Below are 18,139 nucleotides of genomic sequence, written 5' to 3'. Positions count from 1 at the left end.
TAAGTTAACGTTAGAGTCAAGCCTGTTGAGATAATAAAAAAAATAAAACAATAAATGCTGCAGGAGGATTCTTCATTTCAGGGCTACAAATGTTATATCTGTTTATGTCTTCATATTATTCATTTTAAAATTCCTGAAATTGTGGCACACAATTAAAATCCTTTAGTCATTTTTTACTGCATCAAGTATAATGTAAATCCGTCTTTATGAAAATAAACACTGGCAGGGTGATTAGATGGCCTTGTATCACCCTTAACTGAATTATTGTGCAGTAACAACCAGCTGGATGTAATCCCACTCAGTAAATAATTGAATACAAACATTGATTTGACCCTAAATATGACTTTAATTTACTGAACACAAAGCATCTAAAGAAGGAATGTGTCTAGTTTTTTCATCACATAAAAATATAACTACTTTATACCCAATATTGCTTTGGATAAAGTGTCTGCTAAATACAGAAATATACAAAAAAATATTTGAATTGTAAGTTAAAAAGTAAATATAAATAGATTGCATTGTACAAAATAAACATCCTGGCAAGAAGATCAAATAAGCAACCCTTTTGTCCGCTAAAGACTGATTTTAATATAATTAATAACTATAAAAAAAGATGCAAGATGACAGTCGCTGCATTTGTGTTTAAAAAAGAGAGGGCAATTCTGAATCTTAGATGGTAATACTATATGCAAAATATGAATTTTAATATTTTATTAGCTCACCAAGCATAAAGCATATCTAGCAAATGCATGGTGCTGATGTCAGTTTACCGAGATCAGCCTATTATCTTACCTTACCAGCTGTGAACTGGGTCACACTTTATTTTGATGGCCCGTTTGTATAATTAAAGTTACTGTACTTTGCATCTACATGCCAACTAATTCTCATTAGATTATAAGTAGACTGTTAGGTTAGGGTCATGGTTGGTGTAGGTTGAAATGTACTACAAGTTTAACCGTGTTTCTTTGTAAAACTCTTAGCGTGTAACTTTATTAAACGGATTTGATCATAATAATCTATGAAAAGTAAAATAACAGTGTTTTTGGTAAAAATTTTAAAGAAAATATTTGTAGATTTATTAATTTTTGCACTTTATTTAAAGAAATTTTACTGAAATTTTATGGGATTTTTTGGCAGCCGTAGCTGCTAGTCATTTGACCTTTTTCTTTTTATTTACAGAGCAAGTAATTACAATCTATTACTTTAATTTTACATAATTTTACTTTTTTTTTCTACCAGTCTAATCTAATGACTCCATGCAAATGCAGGTTGCCAGATTGATGACAAGCACCTGTAGCTCGTCCTGATTTTGCCAAGTGCTAGTTGTCCTGAGACCAACATATTTTATGATGACCCAGGGACAACATCTCTATCAGCCAATCAAACGTTATTACGTCATCATTATGAGCCTCCTGCAGAGTCCGCCAAAAACGCAAATTCAAAAAAGAAAACACACCCACCCACACACAGGCAACTGCCATTTTACCAGTGAAGAGGACAGGTGAAGAGGACAAGTGAAGAGGTGAGATCACCGGTTTTCTTCTGTAAGTTTACAGAAGCAGTAATGATTGTAAAATTCATATGTGTTTATGGATTTGTCCCTTTTTTCCAGCGAAGTGAACGAGCAACGTTTAACTTTTGTTTGCATTAAGTTAGCCTAATTAGCCGTCCCTACCAAACGTTAGATTAGCGTGCTGCTCTACCGTTACTGTGATTTACTTTCAGGTATTAATTAAAACAAGCTAACAGTATTTTTGAATATTTAAATCTAGGAAACGTTATTAAACGGGACTAAACTTGCCCTCTGGCTGATTTAGCGATCTTTTTTTTCTAATAATTTGGTTTTTAGCATGTATTATGCCAATTTCATTTAAAGACACGCCAGAAATGTGGACCAAAACAGCACTAGTTTAAACACAAGACAGTAACGTTAGTACAGTAACGTTATTTGAGGTGTTAACTTATCTACTGTGAATCGCTGCAAAATTCAACTAACGTTAGTGATATAATTTAATTATTCTGTTAATTATGTTGACCTCAGGTCATGATCGCTTATTTATATATATATATATATATATATATATATATATATATATATATATATATATATATATATATATATATTAATCTCAGGCCATCATCACTGATTTATTAATATTATTAATACGTTAATCTCAGGTCATCATCACTGATTTATTAATTCGTTAGAGGTCATCATCACTGATTTATTAATAATAATATGTTAACTTCAGGTCATCATCACTGATTTATTAATATTATTAATATGTTAACCTCAGGTCATCATCACTGATTTATTAATATTATTAATATGTTAACCTCAGGTCATCATCACTGAATTATTAATATTATTAATATGTTAACCTCAGGTCATCATCACTGATTTATTAATATTATTACTACGTTAACCACAGGTCATCATCACTGATTTATTTATATTAATAATGCGTTAATCTCAGGTTATCATCACTGATTTATTAATATTAATAATATGTTAACCTCAGGTCATCATCACTGATTTATTAATATTATTAATACATTAACCACAGGTCATCATCACTGATTTATTTATATTATTAATGCATTAATCTCAGGTCATCATCACTGATTTATTAATATTATTAATATGTTAACCTCAGGTCATCATCACTGATTTATTAATATTATTTATACATTAACCACAGGTCATCATCACTGATTTATTTATATTATTAATGCATTAATCTCAGGTCATCATCACTGATTTATTAATATTATTAATATGTTAACCTCAGGTCATCATCACTGACTGATTAATTAATATTAATATGTTAACCTCAGGTCATCATCGCTGATTTATTAATATTATTATTATGTTAACCACAGGTCATCAGCATTGATTTATTTATATTATTAATATGTTGACCTCAGGTCATCACTGATTTATTAATATAGTTAACATGTTAACCTGAGGTCATCACTGATTTATTAATATTATTAATATGTTAACCTCAGGTCATCATCACTGATTTATTAATATTATTAATGTGTTAACCTCAGGTCATCATCACTGATTTATTAATTATAATTTGTTAACCTCAGGTCGTCGATTTATTAATATTATTAATATGTTAACCCCAGGTCATCATCACTGACTTATTAATATTATTAATACATTAACCTCAAGTCATCGTCACTGATTGATTAATTAATATTAATATGTTAACAGGGTTCAACGCTAAGGATTTTTTCTACTGGCCCGATTGGACCAGTGGTTCAGATTTTACTTGCCCTGCCAAAATTTTCACTGGCCCAATAAAAGAAATAAAAAAGTTAGCCACATATATTAAATAATGTTTCACGAAATAATGTCAGGCGGTTCATTCCACTGTGGCGACCCCAGATTAATAAAGGGACAAAACCGAAAAGAAAATGAATGAATGAATGAAATTAATGTCAGTAGTTGTAGAATTTAAATATTTGAAAAATATTTAGCAGTAAAATATAGCAGTATGGAAAACGTGCACGTATTTTATTGCAAAACAAAAGGTGGCTGACTTAAAAGTGACGGCAAACTAAGCAAAACATCACATTTTTTTCGTCATGCTGTACCCATTTAAATGTTTCCACAAAGTTAGAAACAGACATTTCCTTTAGCCTCATAATTTAATGTCGCGGTCATGTTGCCGTCTATTAAAATTTTGTGACAAGGCAGCACTGCCCCGATCGGGCCAGTAACAATTCTGTCTACTGTCCCGAGCATCTCTCACACTGGCCCCGGGCCATCGGGAAGTCCTTACTGTAGAGCCCTGGTTAACCTCAGGTCATCATTGATTTATTAATATTATTAATATGTTAACCTCAGGTCATCATCACTGATTTATTAATATTATTAATATGTTAACCACAGGTCATCATCACTGATTTATTAATATTATTAACATGTTGACCTCAGGTCATCACTGATTTATTCATATTATTAACATGTTAACCTCAGGTCATCACTGATTTATTAATATAATTAACATGTTAACCTCAGGTCATCACTGATTTATTAATATTATTAATAAGTTAACCTCAGGTCATCATCACTGATTTATTAATATTATTAATGTGTTAACCTCAGGTCATCATCACTGATTTATTAATTTTAATTTGTTAACCTCAGGTCATCATCACTGATTTATTAATATTATTACTACGTTAACCACAGGTCTTAATCTCTGATTTATTAATATTATTAATACGTTAACCTCAGGTCGTCGATTTATTAATATTATTAATATGTTAACCTGAGGTCATCATCACTGATTTATTAATATTATTAATACGTTAACCACAGGTCATCATCACTGATTTATTAATATTATTAATGCGTTAATCTCAGGTCATCATCACTGATTTATTAATATTAATAATATGTTAACCTCAGGTCATCATCACTGATTTATTATTATTATTATTAATACTTTAACCACAGGTCATCATCACTGATTTATTAATATTAATACATCATCATCACTGATTTATTAATATTACTAATACGTTACAGGTCATCATCACTGATTGAATAATTAATATTAATATGTTAACCTCAAGTCATCATCACTTATTTATTTATATTATTAATATGTAACCTCAGGTCATCATTAATTTATTAATATTATGATGTTAACCTTAGGTCATCATCACTGATTTTTTATATTATTAATATGTTAACTTTAGGTCATCATCACTGATTTATTATTATTAGTAATTTGTTAACCCCAGGTTATCATCACTGATTTATTAATATGTTAACCTCAGGTCATCATCACTGATTTATTAATATTATTAATATGTTAACCTCAGGTCATCATCACTGATTTATTAATATTATTAACATGTTAACCTCAGGTCATCATCACTGATTTATTAATAATATTAATGTGTTAACCTCAGGTCATCATCACTGATTTATTAATTATAAATTGTTAACCTCAGGTCATCAGCACATATTTATTAATATTATTAATATGTTAAAGGGGTGGTCCAGAATGTAATTTTAAGGCTTGGTTGTGTTTATAAGATGCAAAGCAATGTGTGCTTATGTTTCACTTGACGGAAATCGCGTAATTTTTTCATATATCTCACTTTGATTATACACAGCTACTCAGCTAACATGAAAACGACTGTCATATTTCCTAGTTCCTCTAAAAGGCCCGCCCTTAAGTGACTCTGATTGGTCATCGACATAATGTGCTGCTATTGGCGGATCGGCTCCACGTCACGCCCGTAAAAGCACACGCTTTTCTGCTGTGTAAACATGAAGTCAACCTCGCGCCCACTCTCTAAAATAACATCTGACAAGTGTCTGTAACTAACGAGTGAAAAAGGGGTGCGGCTCCTTTAACAGCGTCTGTGTGTGCGTCTATGTGTGTGTTTGTGTGGTGTGAACTTTCTGTAACAAGCGCAAGAGCGCGGGACTTTCTTTTTCTCTGATGCTCGGATTAAGTTATTTTCTGTAATATATCGTGACAGAAGAATAAAGCACAAGATGTGAGATGCTACCTGTTGAGCCTTGATTTATTATTCTGCTGCTACCACTAGTCAGGTAAGCTAATCTGTGTTTTTTTAACTCTATGCGTCATGACGTCTTTCACGAGTATCCGGAATATGCAGGTGTAAGTAATATAAATCATCCACATATCTTTTGCGACTTCATTATCTGAGATGTGAAACACATGAAAAAGCCAAGACAATCAGTGCAGTCGCGCACACACATAAGAGATCGTGCTGGTGGAGTGAGTGTGTGTTTACAGGAGTTTGGCTGATAAATGTGAGTTTGTAGCTAAATCGTTTGCCCGCAAAGCAGCATTTCGCATTGTTTACATCATTGCTACAGCATACAGTTAACGCTAGACACTGTACATGTCATGATCAATTTTAAAAAATAAAAACACTTACTTGTAGATCACAACTTCTGCTTTGAGGAGATTTTAGCCGAATCCAGCACTGAACTGGGAGAGATTCTGGAGCTGTTTTGTCAAATCATGCTTGCTGAGTATTTTATAATTCTCTGGAAGTTAATTAATATTGAACTAAAGGCACTTCTGTCTTTGTGTCGTGTCCTTTGGAAGCCCAAATACAGAAACAGACGAAGCTCTGTGGAAACAGCCGTGTTTAGATGCATTTTTAGCTTCATCTCTGCTATAACGTTACAGCACCTCTGGCCACGGACCTTACCTGCATGCGCAGTGTGGGATGCGCAGTAAACGAACTTGTGATGTCACAGGGGGCGGAAGTATTTTTTTGTAGTCCCCAAAATTCGTTCATTGTAGGCTTTGCTAAGCTAACTCTGTAAAAACCAAGGTCTCCCTTAGCATTGAACTTAGAACTTTTTACATTCAGAGATGCTGTTTATTTTCACACAGCTACATTACACATCAACTAAAGTTTAAAATATGAGATCGTAGTGGACCACCCCTTTAACCTCAGGTCATCATCACTGATTTATTAATACGTTAACCTCAGGTCGTCGATTTATTAATATTATTAATATGTTAACCCCAGGTCATCATCACTGACTTATTAATATTATTAATAAATTAACCTCAGGTCATCATCACTGATTGATTAATTAATATTAATATGTTAACCTCAGGTCATCATTGATTTATTAATATTATTAATATGTTAACCTCAGGTCATCATCACTGATTTATTAATATTATTAATATGTTAACCTCAGGTCATCATCACTGATTTATTAATAATATTAATACGTTAACCACAGGTCATCATCACTGATTTATTAATATTAATAATATGTTAACCTCAGGTCATCATCACTGATTTATTAATATTGTTAATACATTAACATCAGGTCATCATTGATTTATTAATATTATTATTATGTTAACCACAGGTCATCAGCATTGATTTATTTATATTATTAATATGTTGACCTCAGGTCATCACTGATTTATTAATATAGTTAACATGTTAACCTCAGGTCATCACTGATTTATTAATATTATTAATATGTTAACCTCAGGTCATCATCACTGATTTATTAATATTATTAATGTGTTAACCTCAGGTCATCATCACTGATTCATTAATTATAATTTGTTAACCTCAGGTCATCATCAAGGATTTATTAATATTATTTATATGTTAACCTTAGGTCATCATCACTGATTTATTAATACGTTAACCTCAGGTCGTCGATTTATTAATATTATTAATATGTTAACTCCAGGTCATCATCACTGACTTATTAATAATACATTAACCTCAGGTCATCATCACTGATTGATTAATTAATATTAATATGTTAACCTCAGGTCATCATTGATTTATTAATATTATTAATATGTTAACCTCAGGTCATCATCACTGATTTATTGATATTATTAATATGTTAACCACAGGTCATCATCACTGATTTATTTATATTATTAATATGTTGACCTCAGGTCATCACTGATTTATTAATATAGTTAACATGTTAACCTGAGGTCATCACTGATTTATTAATATTATTAATATGTTAACCTCAGGTCATCATCACTGATTTATTAATATTATTAATATGTTAACCTCAGGTCATCATCACTGATTTATTAATATTATTAATATGTTAACCACAGGTCATCATCACTGATTTATTTATATTATTAATATTTTGACCTCAGGTCATCACTGATTTATTAATATAGTTAACATGTTAACCTGAGGTCATCACTGATTTATTAATATAATTAACATGTTAACCTCAGGTCATCATCACTGATTTATTAATATTATTAATGTGTTTACCTCTGGTCAACATCACTGATTTATTAATTTTAATTTGTTAACCTCAGGTCATCATCACGGATTTATTAATATTATTCATATGTTAACCTCAGGTCATCATCACTGATTTATTAATATTATTACTACGTTAACCACAGGTCTTAATCTCTGATTTATTAATATTATTAATACGTTAACCTCAGCTCGTCGATTTATTAATATTATTCATTTGTTAACCTCAGGTCATCATCACTGATTTATTAATATTATTAATACGTTAACCTCAGGTCATCATCACTGATTTATTCATTTTAATAATACGTTAACCTCAGGTTATCATCGCTGATTTATTAATATCATTAATACAATAAACTCAGGTCATCATCATTGATTTATTAATATACTGGTCATCATCACTGATTTATTAATATTATTAATATGCTAACCTCAGGTCATCATCACTGATTTATTAATAATACGTTAACATCAGGTCATCAATGTTAATATTGTGGATTTTTACTTTATATTAGCAAATTCGGGTCAAAATTGGTATTTGCTAGATGTTGATTTCATGCATTGCATAAATAGTTTTTTCTAGAGAAGGTAAATAACAGTAAACAACAAAATGCATTCTTTGGAGAGCAAACATTTGTAATATTTTGTATTTGTTTTCTCTATCTTAAAGTTTATAGTATTTATTTTTTAGGTGTTTTATGGTTGATAAAGACCAGGCTGAAGTCAATGCCATCCGTAAGGTGTTCAACGAGTCAGACATTCTCCTTTGTTGGTACCATGTAATGCAAGTAAGTACTAAGTTAAGATACTGCTTTTGTTTTTCCTCATTTTATAGATTCATATTCTATTTTTATCAACTGTCATATTAATATATTTTTTATGTAAATCTCTAACAGTATTACCATTCAAATTTTTTTTTTATCTTCAGTTGCTAATGAATCAGTGGATTGAGCTTAAGCTTATTTCACATTGCAACATGTCACACAACATACTGTAATATTAATTGACATTATCTGGGTATTATTGTGTGTTTATGTCAGTCATCGATGCACTTAAGCAAAAAAAAAAAGTTCAAACTTTTGCTGAGCTATAGCAATAACATATATTGTTTTTACTTTGATTTAAGTACCCCTTAACTTGAAGCTTATAATACTTGATCCTAATAATGTCGAATGTGTCATGGAAGTTCTGACCGTATTAAATATGTTGTGTTACGTTTTTCCACCATTTTTTACACACAGGCAGTAACTCGTTGGCTGTCAATATCTGAATCTGGTGTGAGTGGACCTGAAAAGGCAGATTCAAGAGCGCACATCATACAGTTTATGTCAGAGATGAAATGCTGTTCAAAGGTGTGTTGCTATTTGTTTTAGGGTGCTTTCACACCTACACTTTTGTTTCAGAACCTGTCTTGTTTGGCCAGTTAGCGCGGTTCGTTTGGCATATGTGAACAAGGCAATTGCGCTCTATTCCACGCCAAAGTAATCGCTCCGAGACCGCCTGAGTGAGGTAGTCTCGGCTCGATTGAAACGAACCCTGGAGCGGTTCGATTGCAGTGAGAAAGCGATCCGATCCGAGCGCGGTTATATCACAGTGTTTTATGGATATGTAATAGGCATACGGCTATATGAAGAGAGAATTATGAGTAGGGTGGGAAGTTTCGCGAGTCTCCGGATGCCCGAAAACGAGTGATGACCTCCCCGTAATCTCGCATCACCCTCCCGGTCCTCAAATAGGCATCGTCGCGCACCCTTCTCACCCCTCCCCACCGCATCTCTCCTCAGATACGTCGCGCGTGCGCGCCTTGTCAATCACCACCAAACCACCACCTCTCCTGACAGCTGAGCAGAACGCTACAAAATAAACCCTGGCACTTTGACCAATGTGAGGAGAGTTTACTCGCACGTGACTTGTATTAGCTCTTTTGGTCCGATTAGAAATTTTGCAGTGTGAAAACGAACCGCTCCAAGAGCAAAGAGCAACAATGTTAACATTTTTAATCTCTTTTTCGGAACAACTAAATCAATTGACAGGTGTGAAAGCACCCTTATAGTACAATTGTATGTTCTAATGTGTCATTCTACTTTGGTAACAAGCTTGTAACATGCATTATTAATATGTGAAAAAATTATGTTAATGACAGCTAATATAAAATGGTAACCCACATACAGTATGAAGAGTTCAGATGCAAAAGCCTCTAAGTCAGGTCTCAAACTGCCGACCCTCAAACCATTTGCGGCCCTGCCTCCTCCATCCGGCCCACAACTGACATCAAAAATATAATGATATTTAGCCCATCAAAACATATATTTTTGAATCGCTATCATTGTTGTGCTATCACATACTTCTGGTTTTGACTCCCCACCTACTGGACATTTAAAGTTACATTTTAAGTGACAGGATTACTTTCGATTTCTCTCAGTGTGCGGTCAAGAGTAACACATGCAGATTATTTCCGGGGCTGATTTAAATATTGAAAAATATGTCCGCAAGCGCTCTGTTTTTGTAAATATTCAAGGGTCATTTGATTATAATCCGTTTTATACCCCCTGTACTTTGTTGTACAAACACCTCTTTATGGCTTACACATGTTTGTGTAAATATGATAGTTTTGCTAATATTCGATTCAAATGGTCTCATGAATAGATTTTCCTCATATACATATTAAGATTTGGATAAATGTGCATTAGTAAAATTTTACTGTTGGCTGTATTGAACATGTTAAAGTAAATATGAATATGTACATCCTTATCCCCTCTTTATTTTATTTTTACCAAAAAGAATGATATTGAAAGAGACGATTGCCAGCAACGTCAATAAAGTTACCCAAACTACATTCTACTGTCGTACGCTGAAAATTTGCATATTTTCCAGCCTTTATTATTTATGCTGTTATTTAACTTTAAAGGCAATGAAAAAAAACACACCTTACCATAAAAGTTCAATTACAGAACCTACACACAGGAGCTGTAGAAAAAAAATTCTAATTTTAAGAGAAATTTTCAGATAACACTTGCATCTGGCCTCTTCTCACTCACACACAATTACTCTCCTTCAAAAATGAATTTATGCTGCTTATCAACTGTGTTCAGATATAAACTAGGCTAGGTGTGCAGAGTTTCATAGATTAACTTTACATATTTTACAAACATTTGTAAGCATTCCATTTATATTAACAACCTTAATTAATACCTTTTTAGGTCAGTTTAAAGTACATTTTACAGCATGAGCTAAATGTTTTTGTTTTAAATAAAGATATATTTTAATTCTGTTCTGAATAACATTTCAGATCATGGATCTTACATAGTCCAAAAGGAATTGATTAAATTTATAATAATTTGATTAAATGTGAAACTATGATTTTATAATTTATGATAACTTTGCAACTTTTCTTTTTTGTTATAAACATGGATTGTTTGGTGGGTCTGTTTTAGTTACTGCAAATAGTATTATGTTATGTTGTTTTATCCAGTCATAGACCTACTGTGATTTAGACAGTATAAGAACAATAAAGATTCTCAGTAGATTTACCATACGCACTGGGGTATATGTCTGTGTGAAGGATTATTTAATGACCTAAAAATCTACAGCAGTTCTTATGCTAACATCATGAAACATGATTTTCCTTGTCAATTTTTACAGGCACAAGAATTTAAGGAAAAGGCTGAGATGTTTCACTGCCAGTTTAGGAACTTCAAATATGTCTGCAAGTACTTCAGGAACAACTGGGAGACAATTGGTCATCTGTGGTCTAACTTTGGAAGATGCTATAAACAGAGACTCTGACACAAACAGGGTGACTGGTCTGAAATACGCGATACCCCCATGAAAAACGGAAGTGTTGATCTGCTATAGTTAGAAATTAGACTATTATATCTTTTAAACGTAATGCCTGTTTCACACCGCAAGTGTCAGCGGCGCGTGTTTTTTTGGCATCCATGTTAACAGATTAGAACTTTCATACCGCACGCAGCAGCAGCGCGTCAGCGAGCCGTGAGCATCGCTGAAGCAGCAGTGCAGCAATAGCGCTGCTCACGCTCAATTAAAGTGACAGTGCATTGATAAGGACCTAAATACATTGAATAACAGTAAAAAGTAACAATTTTACCCAATAAATGTCAATAATATAAACTGATTTACATATAGTCAATCAAATGAACTTAAACTAATAAAAACTGCAACAAACCTTTATTTCGGCTCGAACTACAAAACCAATAGTAAAACAGTTTTAGTATCAGTTTTGTTGGAGAGGGGAAGTTATTTACGGGAATTGTAGTCCATAGCAAAGTGTATTGTGGGTAGTGTAGTTCGACACGCATGCTGGAAGATGTGAACTCGCTGTGTGCTGTGCTGCTTAAGCAGAGGAAGAAAGCTTTATTCGGCTTTGCTTTATGTTTGCTCAAGTTATTTCACCTGGGAGCTGTTTGCATTGTGAACCTGACAACACGAAAATAAGTAAAAGAAGGGCATGCATTGATCACTTTTATCCGTTTCATCCTTTGCACGAGCATAAATTAACATGCAGTTACTCTGCCGCTGGACATTACTGAAGTGGATTATGTATAAATATCATTATAACTACTGTATAGATATTATAACTATAGGCTTACAACATCCTGTCAATCAAAAACCAAATATCACTGGCGATTGTCTTCTGACGTACTCCTCATAGAGTTTGAGAAGCATACAGTACTGTTTGATCTATAAAATTTGTAAAATAAAGATTTGCAGGTTAAAGAAACAGCAAAGGAGGAGGTTGCCGTTGGTCTTGTTGCAGATAAAAAGTTTGAAAAGTGTATTTGTATATAGAGAGACATAAGTAACTAGATAGAATAGACAGCGACATGTTGATCTCTGCAGCAGCTGCCGAAGAGCTGCGCGTTGCAGACGCAGCTGGTGTGAAAGGCAAACACCTGCGTGCTGCTTCTGCTCGACATACGCGCTGCTCACGCACTGCTTTCGCTTGCGGTGTGAAACAGCCGTAAGGACTTATTATGCGGTTCTGTCGCCATCTTGTGGATAGAAAACGTCAACTGTCGCCGACGAGCTGTCTCTCAGAAATTGTAAATATTTTAAAATAAGCACTATTCTTGCAAATTAACTGCATAGCTGCAATCAAAACAACTACATTCTCGACTAAAAAAGCCTCAAAAGTATATTTTGTTGTGTAACAGCAATAATATTTGTCAAACTGTAGTGTCTGCTGTATGTGGGCGGAGTTATACACAAAGGGTAAAAAGGTAGTACGGATGCTTACATTACTTAAATATATCACGGCTATCAGCCAATTCAAAATCCAGACAGAACTGTTGTATGTGTATGTATATGTGTGTGTGTGTGTGTATATATATATATATATATATATATATAGTTAAAAAATATTTACTATTTTCCCAAGTGTATATAACCACTACTGTAAGAAAATGTCAGAATCTGGTACATTCTTTCTGTATTATCTTTGCTTGAACTGACCCGATCTAATCCTGTTTATATTAATTGAACCTGCTCCCGACCAGGTTTGAGCTACCAGTACTCGAATCAGTTTTGAAGAACGAAACGATCCTGGATCGTGTCAAATCGTCATTATCCAAACCCAGCTAACTGAGTAATCCACGTACGAAGAACTGACCCTAGATGTCAGTTTTGCTATTAAACCAAGAAGAAAACAAAAGTTTTTTTATTTTTTTTATTTTGTACAGTATATCTGATATCAGTTTAGAACATAACATTTACAATAGAACAACTGTCTAAAATGAAATAAAATTCTAATTGTAAAAACGTAATCTGAGTTTTGTTTTTGTTTACCACCTTAGTTGTGTACTAAGCTTATTTCAGGCAGTCCTCTAGAAAGGAAGAAGAAAACATAAACTGCGAGAGGTTCCAAGAAATAAGTTGCCAAATCAAAGCATGATTCAGGGCCCAGGTTTTGCACATTTATCTTGTTCAATGCTCCTCCTGAAAAACAAACAAACAATAATGTTACTTGCAATCACAAGTTGCCTGTTATACAAAATTACAAAAGATGCTAGATTTTCATTTTCTAGTTGATAAATTGACTTCTTGATAAAGGGACTAGACAACAGGCTGAAAAGTTTGTACTATGTTAATATTACAATAAAACACATCACGTTTAATAAAACACTATAACATCTCCAAAAACTGCTACTTTTCCATGCCATAAGAGAGTTTGTGCTGCTGGGCCTAGTAAATCTGAAATGGTTTTACACAAAACTAAAATCTAGAAGCTCAATCCTTAAAATGTGTTTAAAATTTCAGCTTTAAACAGACTTAAAGAGTTTATTAGGTTTTAAAGAGTTAAGGAAGTCTGAACAAAATATTTATTGCTTGTTTTTATGTAAAAACACACACACACATATATATGTGTGTGTATATATATGATTTTTAAAAGATGATTTTAATAAATCCAGGATGATGACTTGAAGTTAACGTACTAATAATATTACAAATCAGTGATGATGAGGTTACAGTGAGGTTCACATTAAATATATTAATAAATCCTTGATGATGACCTGAGGTTAAGATATTATTAATATTATTAAATCAGTGATGATGACCTGAGGTTAACATATTAATAATATTAATAAATCAGTGATGATGACCTGAGGTTAAGATATTAATAATATTAATAAATCAGTGATGATGACCTGAGGATAACATATTTATAATATTAATAAATCAGTGATGATGACCTGAGGTTAACATATTAATAAATCAGTGATGATGACGTGTTAATAATAATTATAAATCAGTGATGATGACCTGAGGTTAACATGTTTATAATATTAATAAATCAGAGATGATGACCTGAGGCTAACATAATAATAATATTAATAAATCAGTGAGGATGACCTGAGGTTAACATATTAATAATATGAATAAATCAGTGATGATGACCTGAGGTTAACATATTAATAATATAAATAAATCAGTGAGGATGACCTGAGGTTAACAAATTAATAATATTAATAAATCAGTGATGATGACCTGTGGTTAACATGTTAACATTAGTAAATCAGTGATTATGACCTGTGGTTAACGTATTAATAATATTAATAAATCAGTGATGATGACCTGAGGTTAACATATTAATAAATCAGTGATGATGACGTGTTAATAATAATTATAAATCAGTGATGATGACCTGAGGTAAACATGTTTATAATATTAATAAATCAGAGATGATGACCTGAGGCTAACATAATAATAATATTAATAAATCAGTGAGGATGACCTGAGGTTAACATATTAATAATATGAATAAATCAGTGATGATGACCTGAGGTTAACATATTAATAATATTAATAAATCAGTGAGGATGACCTGAGGTTAACATATTAATAAATCAGTGATGATGACCTGTGGTTAACATGTTAACATTAGTAAATCAGTGATTATGACCTGTGGTTAACGTATTAATAATATTAATAAATCAGTGATGATGACCTGAGGTTAACATATTATTATTATTAATAAATCAGTGATGATAACCTGAGGTTAACCTATTAATAAATCAGTGATGATGACCTGAGGTTAAGATATTATTAATATTAATAAATCAGTGATGATGACCTGAGGTTAACATATTATTAATATTAATAAATCAGTGATGATGACCTGAGGTTAACATATTCATAATTTTAATAAATCAGTCATGATGACCTGAGGTTAACATATTAAAGATATTAATAAATTAGTGATGATGACCTGATGTTAACATATTAAATATATTTATAAATCAGTGATGATGACCTGAGTTTAACATATTAAATATATTAATAAATGAGTGATGATGACCTGAGGTTAACATATTAAGAAATCAGTGATGATGACCTGTGGTTAACATGTTATCATTAATAAATCAGTGATTATGACCTGTGGTTAACGTATTAATAATATTAATAAATCAGTGATGATGACCTGAGGTTAACATATTATTATTATTAATAATAAATCAGTGAAATTAACTTGAGGTTAACATATTAATAAATCAGTGATGATGACCTGAGGTTAACACTTTAATAATATTAATAAATCAGCGATGATGACCTGAGGATAACATATTAATAATTTTAATAAATCAGTCATGATGACCTGAGGTTAACATATTAATAATATTAATAAATCAGGTTAAATATATTAAATATAATATATTAACATATATTATATAGGTTAACATATTAAATATATTAATAAATTAGTGATGATGACCTGAGGTTAACATATTAAATATATTTATAAATCAGTGATGATGACCTGAGTTTAACATATTAAATATATTAATAAATTAGTGATGATGACCTGAGGTTAACATATTAATAAATCAGTGATGATGACCTGAGTTTAACATATTAATAATATTAATAAATCAGTGATTATGACCTGAGGTTAACATACTCATAATTTTAATAAATCAGTGATGATGACCTTAGGTTAACATATTAATAATATTATTAAATCAGTGATGATGACCTGAGGTTAACATATTAAATATATTTATAAATCAGTAATGATGACCTGAGTTTAACATATTAAATATATTAATAAATTAGTGATGATGACCTGAGGTTAACATATTAATAAATCAGTGATGATGACCTGAGTTTAACATATTAATAATATTAATAAATCAGTGATTATGACCTGAGGTTAACATACTCATAATTTTAATAAATCAGTGATGATGACCTTAGGTTAACATATTAATAATATTAATAAATCAGTGATGATGACCTGAGTTTAACATATTAAATATATTAATAAATTAGTGATGATGACCTGAGGTTAAAATATAAATGATATTAATAAACCTGTGATGATGCCAACATATTTAACAGAATAAATTATGAAATCACTAACGTTAGTTGAATTTTGCAGCGATTCACAGTAGTTAAGTTAACACCTCAAATAACCTACTGTCTTGTGTTTAAACTAGTGCTGTTTTGGTCCACATTTCTGGCGTGTCTTTAAATGAAATTGACATAATACATGCTAAAAACCGAATTATTAGAAAAAAGGTCGCTAAATTAGCAAGAGGGCAAGTTTAGTCGCGTTTAATAACGTTTGCTAGATTTAAATATTCAAAAAAATACTGTTAGCTTGTTTTAATTAATACCAGAAAGTAAATCACAGTAACGGTACAGCAGCACGCTAATCTAACGTTAGGTAGGGACGGCTAATTAGGCTAACTTAATGCAAACAAAAGTTAAACGTTGCTCGTTCACTTCGCTGGAAAAAAGGGACAAATCCATAAACACATATTAATTTTACAATCATTACTCCTTCTGTAAACTTATAGAAGAAAACCGGTGATCTCACCTCTTCACTTGTCCTCTTCACCTGTCCTCTTCACTGGTGAAAATGGCAGTTGCCTGTGTGTGGGTGGGTGTGTTTTCTTTTTTGAATTTGCGTTTTTGGCGGACTCTGCAGGAGGCTCATAATGATGACGTAATAACGTTTGATTGGCTGATAGAGATGTTGTCCCTGGGTCATCATAAAATATGTTGGTCTCAGGACAACTAGCACTTGGCAAAATCAGGACGAGCACAACGGTACCGAGCGTGCCTGATTGTTAGGACAGTGTTGTTTTGGTTTGTGTTTTTAAAAAAAATCTTTTTGTCTGTTATAGGTTTCAACATCGCTCTTATTTAAACAGTGGGAGAGTTTGTCTGAACTGTTCCTTCATTTTTGGGCAGTTGACCAGAGCTGCGCTCCAATTTGAGCTTTATGTTTTGTTTCTGTCCATGTACTAGCACTGACAACCTTTACTGCATCCATTCACACTGACAACCCACTGATACTGATGTTTTAATTGTTATTTTTAAAATAAATATTATGTTTGACTTTATTTCGCCGTGTCGTCTCCCTCAATGTTACATCTTTGAGCCAGGTGTAACACTGATGATCAAGCCATACAATGCATGCTGTCCAGCTAATATTTTCCTTTGCAATGTTTTTACTATTTGCTAATTAAAAACCACATCATGTGGATTTTTATGACTTTGAATCTGCATCTCATTTCAGACTGTCCTCTGGATGTCACCCGCATATACCGATGCAGCCTTTATGACTAACCTTAAATATGCTGTTTTCTGCCAAGGCAAACAAAAAGTGTCAAAATATAATTGGTTAAACTGGCAGTGGGCGGAGTTACACAGACCAAAACAAAAATAAAATCTAACACTGACATTTTTTTGTTGTCGTTGCAGATAAACATGTTCACTTAGCAGGTTTCTTAAATATCTGAAAATATATAATGGCCAAGAACTTGCCATGTCCACACGTACCTTGGTATTTTTATAAACTCATCTACTCATTTATTTTCCT

General features: G+C 32.2%; 1 protein-coding gene and 1 long non-coding RNA gene across 2 annotated transcripts; one reads left to right on the top strand and one right to left on the bottom strand.

Annotated features, from left to right (window-relative positions):
- Positions 1-1,476: 1,476 nt before the first annotated feature.
- On the top strand, positions 1,477-13,577 carry LOC147843184 (uncharacterized). The gene is made up of 4 exons (XM_087261850.1): positions 1,477-1,522; positions 8,486-8,582; positions 9,036-9,146; positions 11,437-13,577. Exons 2-4 carry the CDS (start codon positions 8,493-8,495, stop codon positions 11,578-11,580), a joined length of 345 nt encoding a protein of 114 aa, XP_087117976.1. The 5' UTR covers positions 1,477-1,522; positions 8,486-8,492; the 3' UTR covers positions 11,581-13,577.
- Positions 13,578-13,579: 2 nt separating this feature from the next.
- LOC147843183 (uncharacterized) lies at positions 13,580-17,178 on the bottom strand. The gene is made up of 2 exons (XR_015496234.1): positions 17,132-17,178; positions 13,580-13,749 (listed from the first exon to the last, which is right to left on the bottom strand). It is a non-coding gene; the product is annotated as an uncharacterized LOC147843183 (long non-coding RNA).
- Positions 17,179-18,139: the final 961 nt, after the last annotated feature.

The sequence above is a fragment of the Danio rerio genome, chromosome 7 (assembly GCF_052040795.2).
Source record: "Danio rerio strain M-AB ecotype USA chromosome 7, GRCz13ab, whole genome shotgun sequence".
Taxonomy (NCBI): domain Eukaryota; kingdom Metazoa; phylum Chordata; class Actinopteri; order Cypriniformes; family Danionidae; genus Danio; species Danio rerio.
This window is presented reverse-complemented; position numbering and strand designations above follow the sequence as displayed.